Here is a 13208-nt window from a genome sequence, read left to right on the forward strand (position 1 = left end):
GACTCCGCCTACTCTCTTCATATATACCTCTTTCAGCCTGGCTATACTCTGCCGTCATAGACCAAAGCAGCTTCTTTATTAACCAATGGTAATAAAACATAGTCCTAGCATACAAAGAGAAGCCCACATCAAAAAATCTTACATAGTGCCGGGCAGTGGTGGCGCACACCTTTAATCCCAGCACTCAGGAGGCAGAGGCAGGTGGATCTCTCTGAGTTCGAGGCCAGCCTGGTCTACAAGAGCTAGTTCCAGGATAGGCACCAAAGCTACAGAGAAACCCTGTCTCGAAAAAAAACAAAAAAAAAAAACTTATGTAAATGGAGAAAAACATCTCAGAGAAGCTGCGTCCTCTGCCTGTTTTTCAAAGAGAAGTTTCTGCTTTTTACGAAGCCTATTGATGACACAATTTTAGCTCTTTATGTCCTGTATGAGAAACCTTTGCAAACCTAAATATTGTTAAGGCTTTTTCATTTTGCCTTAGAAATCTTTCCTGCTCTGACATTTGTCCTTAAGAGTTATTATCATGTTATTTTAAAAAATCTCTTTTATAGCCAGCCAGGTGGTGGTGACATGCCTTTAATCCCAGCACTCTGGAGGGAGAAGCAAGCAGTTCCAGGACAGCTAGGGCTTTTACACAGATAAACCCTGTCTCGAAAAACAAAAACAAAAAACTCTTTATAACCAGAAGAGGAGGAAAGAGATGAATGGAATACATTGCATGAAAGCAGAACTATTTGAGAAGATGAGCAGTGGGGGAGATCAACAAAAAGGGGACAGGAGGAAATATGGAAAGGGCTAAGACCACAGCATGGCATGTATGAAACATTACCCTGAAACTAACCTAAGCACACAGCCCACTTACCACTCTAATTGTGACATCAGATTCTCCCCCTTGCCCTATTCCAAATATTTATGAAAGTTAATTTGCTGATTCTCTAATGCAATCTTTAAGCTAGTGGGCCAAATCCAAGACATGCATGGTCACCATCTCTTCGTAGCCACTAGTCTCAAGGTTTATTAAGCATAAACTAAAAATTGTTTTCCATCCACACTATTTTGAATGCTGAACCAGTGGTTCCTGCAATGTACAAGTATGTCACCATCATCTCCAAATTCTACTGAATAAAGTTTTTAGTAATAGCTTCCATTTTTGTCTTTAAAATAGTTATTATTATAAGCCGGGCGGTGGTGGCGCACGCCTTTAATCCCAGGATTAAAGGAGGCAGAGGCAGGTGGATCTCTGTGAGCTCAAGGCCAGCCTGGGCTACAAGAGCTAGTTCCAGGACAGGCTCCAAAGCTACAGAGAAACCCTGTCTCGAAAAACCAAAAAAACAAAACAAAATAGTTATTGAGTACACATACCAAGGCACATAAATGGTCAGAGGACACCTTTCCTGAGTTGGTTGTCATTCCTGCTACTCTGCATACCCCAGGCTAGACGGATGGTAGGTGAGCTCTTGTCTCTGCTTTCTGTCTCCACATGGAAGTGTGCTGGGACTGCAGAGCATCTAGCTTGTCTTAAAAGCACAAGTTTCATTAACTGGGCACGTTAGCAAACACCTTATAACCCTAGAACTCCAGTGCTCTGGGGAGGCTGAGGCCAGCCTAGTCCACATAGAGTTCCAGGACAGTCAGCTACACAGAGAAACCTGGTCCCCAAAACAAAACAAACCAGAAAGAAAAAAGGGGTTGGAGGGAAGGGTGTCTCAAGGGATAAAAGTCAGGTCCATGGGCTCTGATAGCTAGTGTTCCTCTCCACTGAGCCATTTCCCTGGCTTGTTTTGTAACAGGGTCTCATGTATCCAGGTTGGCCTTGAATTCATTATGTAGCAAGACCCTGATCTTCCGATCCTCCTGCCTCCACCTCCCAAAGCACTGGATTACGAGTGTCCACTACACTTGGTTTATGCAGCTGGGGATAAACTAGGGCTTTGTGCATGCTAAGCTCAACCGAGTTACATCCCAGCCCAGTAACAGCTTCAAGTTTCTTTAAGCACTTAGTTCAGACTCAGTAGCCTTTTTCATCACAGTAATACTAAAACAGGTTTACCTCAATATTAGAGACAGGAAAACTAAAGTTCTATAAGAAAATGTGCCTAAAATAACCCTTTAAAGGCCAGTGTTGGGGTTGGCACATGGCTCAGCAGGCCAGGCACCCCTCTGCAACCCACAAGGTGGAAGAACTGACTGCCACAGTTGACCTCTGACATTCATACACACAAGTAAATGAGGGTAATAAAAGTAAAGGTCGATAATATTCTTTGTTGTCAATTTACATAAAAGTACATCCATGCCCACCAGAGCATATTCCACCCATGCTTTACTAGCAATGTTTCTTGTCTTGTCTTCTCCTTCCTCCTTTGAGATTTACACACTTGTACACAGCTTCCAAATCTCAGCTACCTTGAGTTTCTCATTGCACTTCACCCTGGCCACTTTGCTTCTGAGGACCATCCCGATCACCCAGTACCGACTACTTGGAAGGTTCAAAACAGGACGACATTACCAGGTAGGCAAGCCTTAACCTGGCTAATCAAATTCACTTGGGGAAATTTTAGAAAAGCAGACGCTTTACCCAAATTCTTACTCATATTTACTCACATTCTTACGACAGAGTAAGAATATGCAAACATGAAAATCAATAGCGTCCATAGCAATCCTGAGATCAGATAAACAGAATTTATCTTAAATCAGATCAGCTCCAGACAAGAGTTCATTTCCCATGTCTACAACAGTGAAATAATAAAATACTATAGAAAGAGGCGCATTTTCTACAAACTGGATACACTGAAGTCTCTGAACACCATGTTCAATAGGAAATTGAAGTTTATTTAATATACACAAGTCACATCTGAAACTGAGAAAATGAAAATGCTATTTACATAAAACAACAGATTAAAAATACATACATACTATCTGTATTTTAATGCTTACTAGCCCCAGTATTCAAACGTGGAGCCCAGTACTTGCATCTTGTAGTTAATTTACCAAGAACTAGACCGAAGGGCAAGGTTGGCAGTGTATGTCACACTTCATGTACATGGTTTGGCATCCGTGGAGGAAGACACAGTCTCTTCAGCACGTGTTCCAGCTTCCAAGTCTTCCACTTCAGAATCCTCAACAATTTCCTCTTCAGAATCAAATTCTTGACTATCCGGTGATTCAAAGCTATCCAGAGGTTCATTACTCAGCCTCTTTTAAGGAAAAACCAGCAATTTATTGTAAAAATCTTCAAACAGAAATCCACTATTAATCAGTATACTGATAGAGCAACCCACCAATGTTATAATACCCCCAATAAATTCACTTACAGTGTTATATCAAAGTCTACACAAGTGCTACATCATATTTCAACAAAGTCCAGTTAGCAATTTGCTAGGGGTTTTTGTTTGTCTGTTTCTTTGTTTAAAGCACTTATTGAGCTGCTTCCAAAGCACAATTAAAACTGGTACTTTTCTGAAACCACAGAACTGTATGTGCTTAATTTCTACCCAGTTGGGGACCATATTTTTAAAGTCAACACAGAACTAGTTCAATACTTCAAAGATTGTCAAGGCAGGGCTGGAGAGACGCCTCAAATGGTTAAGAGCATGGTTCTCCAGAGGACCAGAGTTCTATTCCCAGCACCCATAGCAAGTGTCTGTAACTCTCGCTCCAGGCCACACTTACTCATAATTAAAAATAATTTTTTACAAAAAGCCTTAAAATAACATGCCACGGTCCTAAAATGTTAAGGCAGTAATTTAATGCAAGAAGGTTTGATTTGAAAAGCTTTCTTCCCATTGGTAAGATGGATTTGCTTTGTAAATACCAAAAAGGCTGAGAGCATTTATCAAGTAAAGCCTGGTAAAGTCAGAGAAATGAGGCTGACTTTGAAACACAATAGCTATTTCCCAAATCTAAAGTCAGATAAAGCCTATTTGTTTTCTAAATGACAGCTGACATGCTTGCACGAACTAGAACCTAGAAATGCGTCAACTGTGCAACGGAGTAACTTCTCATCTTTCCCAGATGCGGGCTTATCACTACCATTTTACAGGTCGAGAAAGTAAAATCCTGACAGGATAAATAACCCACTCTATCCAAGAAACTCAGAAGTGCTGGGAATCTCCTTACAGGGCTGAACACTCACAGACTCTGAACCCAATGAACACGGAGTTACCTACCTCAATTACTTCTGCCATGTACTGTACGTGTTCTGCTACTTCTGCCAAATCTTTATTCTCCTTTTTCAGGCGGGCAATTTCACTGTCCTTTTGTTCAATTGCTTTATGAAGCTATATAATGAAAATAAAGCTTAGTATTCCATAGATCTGCTCTGATCTCCAGAACCCTCCAACCAGATCGCTGACAAACCCATGCAGTAACACAGCAGGGCTCATTTTGCTCATGTAGTCAAACTTAACTGGACCAACTCTCAAGCTAGTCTACACCAGTCCAACTATGCTGAAATGAAAAAGAACACTACCAGAACCCGTGAAATGGTAAGAATTCAATACATACTTTCTCATTTTCTTTAAGTGCTTCATAGAGAGCTTTCCTCCGCTGTTCTGCCACTTCTTTCCAATACTGAGAAGATGGATTTTCTGAAATAAATCAGTGCTTTACATAACTACAAACCCCTGGCTGTGGTGGAGCACATGTCTCTATCCTAGCACTCAGGAGTCTGAGGCCAGCCTGGACTGCACAGTAAGTCCTTATCTCAAAAACACAAAACTTACTGCTATAAACAACTCAGTCATTTATTTCTACTGAAAAAATTCCAACCTAATTTTTATTTCCCCCCAACATATCAGAGTCTTCAATCCTTGAAAAGAACTACAACAGAAGGAAAATAAGTGCAGATGTATTACCTATACGGTTTAGCATTTTACAAGGTTTGTTTTGTGCTTATGCATTTTTATTTGACCTTTATGGGGGACAGGGACTCTACCACCACTGAGCTATACTGTCAGCCCAAATAGTGTTACCTTTGAAACGTCTAGACCAGTTAATTTGCATATAGTTAATTTTTAATTTGTTTCAGGCACAACATTTTTGGCAGGCATATTGTAAAATGCACAGTATCTTCAGTGTGTTATCAGGAAATATACACTAAATTGTTACAATATTGAATATAAAATATGATCATTTGATTTGGTTGCCATGTACCAAATTTCTCCCTTGTAAAGATTGTTTTCCTTGGTAATAAGAGATCTAGGGAGTAAAACTTGAGTTGGTTAATCTGTTCCCCAGCCAACTTTAACTCTACTGGAGATTCTTGCTTTAATCTCCTATAATCTACTATGGATGTGATTTTGAAAGGAATTCTATTACATTTTCTCTTAAATTGCCATTACATGTTCCTATGTTCTTTTCCCTTCACTGTACCAAGAGCAATGCTGTCATTGTTTTTATTTTGAGACATATATCCCAGACTGGCTGACCTTGAACTTGATAAATAGCTGAGAATGACTTTGAAGTGATCCTCTTTATCTTTACGTTGGAACAGCATGCATTACAAGTGTTTGCCACCATGGCTGGCTTAATTAGAAGTCATTCTTGCCATTAGTCATTTTGAGGCTGAAAATTTCACACATTTAATCAATGTTCATCTCTTCAAATTGAATCTGTTCCTTAAACACGTCCAACGTTTTTCCTTATTTTCTGATATGAGACGTAAGGATCACTCTATATAGTATCCTGGATGCCAGAATGCTGAATTTCTTCAAGAGCTTCAGTGCAGAATAATGTTTACAAACCAAGAACTGGGTATCTGGTATCTTTCTTGCTTTCAGTGGAATGATTTTTTTTTTTTGATTGTTTGTTTTTCGAGATGGGTTTCTCTTGTAGCTTTGAAGCCTGTTGGCCTCAAACTCAGAGATCTGCCTATCTCTGCCTCCCAAGTGCTGGGATTAAAGACGTGCACCACCCCCGACCCAGCAAGTGGAAGGGTTTTCAATAATCAATTTATACGAATACTCTCAACCAATTCAACAATTCGTCCTTCCCTTCTCCACCCCACATTTGTATTTTCATTCATCCTATTAAGAACCTGCTTCCCAACATCAACATATTACTCATTTGCTCCATTCTAAAATACATAGAAGATTTTTCAAGAATACACCAATACACTACCAACAAAGGAGTTAAAATTCAGGCAATCTGTGTGGGTCTTTTAATTCTAATGATATATAGTCATAGTTATACTGGTACTTTCTATGATTAATGATCTACAATCACCAATGACTGTACAAGCAACATTTCTGACATGTGTATAATACTAACCCTTGACTGATTTTAACCATCAGGTACAAACATTACAAGTCCTGTTTTGAATGTACTACAAAGCTGCTGTGGTTCTATCCAGTAGACCAACCATTTGCAATTTTGTTCTGTTTAAAAAAAAAAAAAAAAAAAAAAAGTACTTTGTGCTTCTAAACTTCCTTACAACATCCCAGGAAACTCAGAACAAACTCAAAAGTTGCTGTGACTGACCCTGAACAAGCCAATGAACTTCTCTCGAGGCTTCAATTTCTCATGACCTCTGCCCAATACAGAGGAGGAAAAGTCTCCCCAGTAAACCAGGTGTGCAGTTCAAGCCTGTACTCTTCAGTGAGGCAAGACTGAAGCAAGACTGCCTGAGTTCAAGGCTACACAGTGAGTTCTAGGACGGTCCGAGCTGCAGAGTGAGACTGTGTCCCCAAATAAAAAAGCCCACCACAATGATTATAACATATTATCAGTTTTCTCTTCTGGTTTCCACTACTCTCCCATTAAATACACTTTTTATTAAGTGTATTTCAGCCGGGAGGTGGTGGCGCAAACCTCTAATCCTAGCACTCGGGAGGCAGAGGCAGGCGGATCTCTGAGTTCGAGGCCAGCCTGGTCTACAAGAACTAGTTCCAGGACAGGCTCTAGAAACTACAGGGAAACCCTGTCTCGAAAAACAAAATAAATAAACAAACAAACAAACAAACAAGCAATAAAATATATTTCTCCTTCACCTTTATCTCCCTTTCCCCAGTGATGTTCCTACTGGCCCTATTACTTTGTGTCCTCTTGGAATATTCAAATCCTTTTTCTAGTATCACTTTTCTTGTAAAAAGTCCATTTCCAGGTCTTGTAAAATCCTAATGCAATTCACACTCAAAGATGTCAATTTAGTCACTGTCCTGTTTTTTTAATATCTTACCCATATCGGGGTCTTGCCAAACAAATAGTTCATGTGTTCAAATTTAGAGTATTTGCCTATTTACAATACAAAATCTTAAATTATCAAACAGTAACCCCACCAAATAATACACTTCCATCATAACTTTCAGGACAAGGCTATATTCTTTTCTCATACCGTTAATCATAAGATCAAACGCTTCCTGGGTGACATCTCCAGCGTCTTTATTTTCACTACTTTCCGAACCAGAGCTTGAAGTCTTGGATGTTAACTGGTCATTCCAAAGCTTCCTTTTGGACAAGCCTTTTGGCAACTGTGACAGAAACGCTAAATTACTTAGATTTGGTAAACAAGAAAGCTACATTGTTCCGTTATTAATGTATTTAAGAATTTTTTTTTTTTTTAGTTATACAATTCAAAACTACCAAAACAGGGCTGGTGAGATGGCTCATCAGATAAAAGTACTTGCTGCCAAGGTTGACATCCTGCATTCAATCCCTGTGACCCACACAGTGACAGAGTAGATTGCTGAAAGCCGCCTCTGACTTCAATTGTGTAGTATGGCACTCACATGCTCCAAAGCCGATGTAAACACACACATACATACCCACATGGGTGTGTGCACACACAAAATAAATAGTTGTATTTTTTTAGACTGCATCTATAATTACGTTTTTATATCTGTGTGTGTTTATGGATTTGAGTGCAGTCCTTGGCCAGAAAAGGGTGTCCCATCCCTTTAAAGATGAGTTACAAACAGTTGTGAGCTGCCTGACATAGGCACTGGGAACTGAACTTAGGTCCTCTGCAAGAGTAATGTGTGCTTTTAACCACAGAGCTGTCTCTTCAACCCATAAATGTAAATTTTAAAAATCTACCAGAATATATAATATTATTTTGTAAATTTATATGCATCAACTATTTGGACTTTAAAGTTTAGCTACAATTAAAACAAATTAGTACTTAAGAAAACTTGGGAACTGTTCAATGCTGATTGACCATCTCCCCACTCTAGCTGTACACATACCTCATTTTCTCTGCCAACAAGAGACCCATCTGCAGAAGGCTGAATCATCTTCAGTGTTCTCCTTGGGACAGGACTATTCTAAAAGTCAAGATGATTCATTATCTGGTTAGTGCTATACAATTACTTTCCAAGTTTCTATACAGTTAGATTGGGCCTTACTATAATCTGAGAATTAAAAAAAAAAACCCACTAAGAACACAAGATACACAAACACAAACACACACACACACACACACGTATACGTGTAGGAACATCACTGGGGAAACGGAGATAAAGGTGAAGGAAAAATATATTTTATTGCTTGTTTATTTTTTGATACAGGGTTTCTCTGTGTAGCTCTGGCTGTCCTAGAACTCACTCTGTGATATATATATATATATATATATATATATATATATATATATATATCACAATGCTGTATTAGAATAAGATATTAGACTAAGATGTTGGCTTAATCAACCAGCAAACTTATTTCCCAAGATTAAAGTTTGAAGAAATCATTAATAGGTAGGTCATATCACCCAAGCCAGACACACACAGATAACTTTTCTCATTCTAATACGTAGTCTTGCTGTAATAATCATTGTCAACCCATCTTATTCAGTTAAAACACACATTAACACGTTCTGTGGTGGCAGTGACAGTTCAAATGATGTATGACAACTTTTCAATTAAAAACTAACTGTATTCTTTAAAAAAAAATCTTCTACACTGAGATTTACAAACATTCTACTTTACAAAAGAGATAAACAGTGAGAGAAAAGGTTAGTGATTCCACAAAATACTTTTCTTTAATCAAAATGACTCATCTCAGAACTCTAAATATTCCCAAACATTGTGGGCATTTTTTGAAGAAAAAATAACAACAAAAACTGATGGTTGGTTTTTGTCAAAAACCAGAACATATCTGGGAAGAGAATCTCAGCTGATGAAAGAATGGAACATAGGCAAGCATGGGGGTATTTTCTTGGCTGACGGTGGATATGAAGGGCTCAGCTGTTACCAGTGCTATCATCCCTGGGCAGGTGTACTGGGGTACGTAAGAAAGCAAACTGAGCAAGCAAGGAGAAGCAAGCAGGTAAGGAGCACTCCTCCATGGCCTATACTTCAGTTCCTGCCTCAAGTTCCTGTCCTGACCTCCCTCAATGCTGGACTGTGACTGGAAACCTGAAAGCTGCAATAAACTCTTTCTTCTCCAGGTTGTTTTTGGTCATAGTGGTTTGTGATGTTTTGTTTTTTTCGAGACAGTGTTTCGCTGTGTAGCCCTGGATGTCCTGGAACTCATTCTGTAGACCATGCTGGCCTCCAACTATGAGATTTGTCCCCCTCAGCTTCCTCAGTGTTGGCATTAAAGGTGTGAACCACTACCACCTGGTTTGGTCAAATACAATTAAATATAATTTATGAAATTATATAATTATATGAAATATAATTAAAAATATTTTGTTATATTTGCTTGTACGTGTACACATGCATGCACAGAGATCAGAGGACAACTTGCAAGTCAGTTCTCTCCTTCTACCATAAATATTCCAGAGATCCAACTCAGGTCATCAGGCTTGGCAACAAGTATCTCACAGGCCCAGGAATATAAGTTTTACTTATTTACTTATTAATTAATTGGAGACAGGGTCTTTCTGTATAACCCTGGCTGGCCTTGATCTTGCTTCTACCTCTCGCGTGCTGGAACTAAAGGCTTGTAGCACCATGCCTGGCACCAGGACATAACTTCTGGAACACACTGTAGGTGGAAACAAGTGCATGCATATACGATGACTAGCCCTCCTCAACTATCACCTGACAACAGAAGCCGTTCTGCTACAAGTCCATGCATTAGGACACTGATAAAATGTCTGTGCTTTAAGACAAATCAAAACACTCTGGCAAGAGTAGCACAAGCTTATAATACCACCCAGCACTTAGCAGGCAGAGGCAGGTGGAGCTCTGAGTTCAAGGCCAGTCTGAGGTTTGCTTAGTGAGTACCACACTAGCCAGGACCCCATGCTGTGTCCCTATCTCAAAAGACAAACAAGTAAACAACAACAAGAGCAAGCCGTGCGTGGTGGCGCAGACATTTAATCCCAGTATTCAGGATGCAGAGGTAGAGGCAGGTGGATCTCAATGAGTTTCAGAATAGCCAAGGCAACACAGTGAGACCTTGTCGCAAAACAAACCCAGCACCCCCAAAGAACCCTCTAAAATCCCCAAGTTACTGTTCTAAAAATAAAATTTTGTCTTCTTTAAGATATGGAAATAGCCCCAATATATTTCCTGATTTGTAAATTCTAGTTTGAAAAGGAAAAAAAAGAATCATTAGTTCTACTGGCACCATGGGATAGCAAACAATGGTGAATACTCAAACAAGGTTAGCAAGAACATGACACCACACCAGCGTGAGAAAGTTACTGTACTTGACAGCACAGAGTTCACCTTTCCCACGGTAAAGTTTCTACTGCTGACTATTATGTCACTACTTAACCGAGGGACAAATGCCAACTGCCATGAGAACAAATATTACAACAACATTTCAGATATAATTTAGATTACAGATTAATCAAGTCTCTAAACAGAAGAAAATAAAACTAAATGTTGGATCTTGATAATGGTCAAAGAAGCCAACTAAGTTGCTGACACACAAGTACAAGGACCACTTCCAGGATTTCTACGTTATCCATGTAAACTTTATAAACTATAACCCAAGCAATGTATACTACTATAACATTCCTTTCCTTATATACACATTATTAAAATAACACTAATAACAGACTTCTAGATTCTACATTTCATTCATATGTTCAAACCTTAACCTTTTCAGAAAACAATCTGAAACCCTCTCCCCAAAATATATGCCAGAGTACACTCAGTTTTCCAACTTCTGAAAAAGAGTCCTGAATTTAAATTCCCTCTATGAGCTGAAGAAATAGTTTCAGCCCAGGAGTTTGGGGGTTAGCCTGGGCAAGACTTTACCTCTTAATTAAAACGAACAAATTCAGACACATTTAAGAGGCTCCATTACACACCTTCATGTTCTCCTGGGCTCCTTCCTGTTTCTGCTTCATACTGGGATTCATTTTTCAGCTGGCAATACACACATAAAAAAAAAAACAATTTATTTAAAACCAGTATGGTCTGTATCTAAAGGTAAAGTCTAGACTTTTTTAAAAAAATTATTTACACCACAAAAATCTTACTGCTTTATAGCAGAACCACTGTCTGATAGAATGGCCTGGTGTCCTGTACAAGATACAGAGATCTCGGAAGATCTCAGAAAGGGGCACCAGAAAAATCAAAATAGGCACTTAAGCATGCTCAGATCTACCCTAAAGAATACCATCCTGCCTGTCATGGTGGCACCTGACTGCGACGCTGAAATATGGTGGCAGATCAGCCTAGGCTACATAGCCAACATCCTGCCCCCCCCCAATAAATAAATAAATAAATAAATAATGGAAAGAAAATTCCAAGAACTTTTGGCTGGGGATGTCTCTCAGTGGGCAGGCAGAGTGCATAACTGCATGGCTTGAAGCTCAGCTCCATTCCTAGTACAGCATAAACCAGGCCTAATGGCACAAGCAGCTGGGAAGCCAGAGAAACTGAATTCAAGGTCATCCTCAGCTACATAGCAAATTTAATACCAACTCCTTTCTTACTTACATGTAATTAATCATTTACATTGTGTCCCAGCACCCACACATGCATGCAAATACAAACAGCTTATAACCCAGTGTGAAGTTCTTCTATTTTCTACTTTATTTCACGTTAATAAAACCTTATCGGAAACCCACTCGAGAGACTCTCGATCTGTTTCTTCTTTCCTTTCGAGACGGCTAAGTAGGCAAAAGAGACCTAGAACCAGCGGCCTCGGCGTCCTGAGTGCTGGAGATTGAGCACTACCACGCCCAGGCTTGGATAATGTTTCCCAAAATGCAGGCAATGGCCCAAGATCCCGCTATCATTAATCAGGAGCATAGGACAGGGTCCGAGCAGAACCCTCTGTCACCTACACTGGAATGGAAGGAGCAGGACTCAATGCCCCATGTCCCAGCAACAGCGTCAGCAGCTGCCTACGAGCGGACCGGAGGGACCCACCCGGCTCAGGCCCCCGGCAAACCACGTCCCTGAGACTCAGCAAACCTTCCCCAGAGCGCTAGCCCCGCCCAACGCGGCGCGCGCCAGCCAATAGGAAGCGCGAACGCCAGAGCGCGCCAAAACCGACCCCAGCAATGGCGCAGCCCCTCCTCTCAGCTCGCCCAGCTTTGCCTTGCTGCCGGGCCGAGACTACCAGCCGAGACTGGGATCCCTTCAAGTCCTCGCCTCTCCCGGCCGGTTCCCTGCGGCTGTCGAGGCAGGCCTGGCTTCGGGGCAGACGGGCGACACCGCTACCGGAGTCGCTCTCACCACCACCTCCACCACCACCACCACCCCCGCGCCTTCGGACTCACAGGCCACGGTGCTCCGTACCCGGCGAGCGTAAGAGCGGGAAGACCCCTGGCAGCACGCCGGATACAACGGCGCCAGAACGACCCGAACCTGCGGACTGACCGGGTAGGTGACGTAATGAGGGGTGGGGCCTCGGCAGCCAGCCAATCGCCTCTTGCCGCCGCCCACCGCGCCCATGGACTCCGTGCGCCTGCGCAGTCGGCCGCGGCGCCAGTAGTCTTTGGGTGAGGTCACTTGGGTTCCTCTTAGCTAGAGGTCTCTGTCCTCTTACCTTCTGCCAGAAGCTCATGGCTTCAGTCCTCTACAGGTACCCTGCTGGGAGGACAAAGGACCTACTTTCACTGGCGGCAAACACGGAATATACATATATTTTTCAATGGTATTTTATTTGTGTATTATTTGTTTAGTTTTTTGTTTGTTTTCTAGACAGGGTTTCTCTGTGTAGCCCTGGCTGTCCTGGAACGATCTTTGTAGACCAGGCTGGCCTCAAGCTCACAGAGATCCACCTGCCTCTGCCTCCTGAGTGCTGGCATTTTAAAGACGTGTGCCACCACCCCACAGCATATGTTTAGTATATATATATATATA

At 41.1% G+C, this 13208-nt stretch overlaps 1 protein-coding gene across 2 annotated transcripts; it reads right to left on the minus strand.

Moving 5' to 3' along the window:
* Window positions 1-2808: 2808 nt before the first annotated feature.
* Window positions 2809-12726, minus strand: Gmnn (geminin DNA replication inhibitor). 2 transcript variants are annotated; one of them, XM_038333605.1, is made up of 7 exons: window positions 12623-12726; window positions 11201-11258; window positions 8181-8258; window positions 7331-7466; window positions 4504-4586; window positions 4167-4277; window positions 2809-3194 (listed from the first exon to the last, which is right to left on the minus strand). In XM_038333605.1, the coding sequence occupies exons 2-7, from the start codon at window positions 11249-11251 to the stop codon at window positions 3033-3035; spliced, it is 621 nt and encodes a 206-aa protein (XP_038189533.1). In that variant the 5' UTR covers window positions 11252-11258; window positions 12623-12726; the 3' UTR covers window positions 2809-3032. The 2 variants fall into 2 exon arrangements, with proteins under 2 accessions (XP_038189533.1, XP_038189534.1); XM_038333606.1 differs by lacking the exon at window positions 12623-12726 and adding an exon at window positions 11966-12061.
* Window positions 12727-13208: the final 482 nt, after the last annotated feature.

This window comes from Arvicola amphibius, chromosome 6, assembly GCF_903992535.2.
Source record: "Arvicola amphibius chromosome 6, mArvAmp1.2, whole genome shotgun sequence".
Taxonomy (NCBI): domain Eukaryota; kingdom Metazoa; phylum Chordata; class Mammalia; order Rodentia; family Cricetidae; genus Arvicola; species Arvicola amphibius.

What these genes read in the sequence shown, in the direction of transcription:
- Gmnn (XM_038333605.1), bottom strand. Translation starts at nt 11,251, where the DNA reads ATGAATCCCAGTATGAAGCAGAAACAGGAAGGAGCCCAGGAGAACATG. An exon ending in GTTTGATCTTATGATTAACG is followed by an intron (nt 4,587 to 7,330) that starts GTATGAGAAAAG and finishes GATTTATTTCAG; the next exon opens with AAAATCCATCTTCTCAGTAT. An exon ending in ACATGGCAGAAGTAATTGAG is followed by an intron (nt 3,195 to 4,166) that starts GTAGGTAACTCC and finishes TTTCCTTAAAAG; the next exon opens with AGGCTGAGTAATGAACCTCT.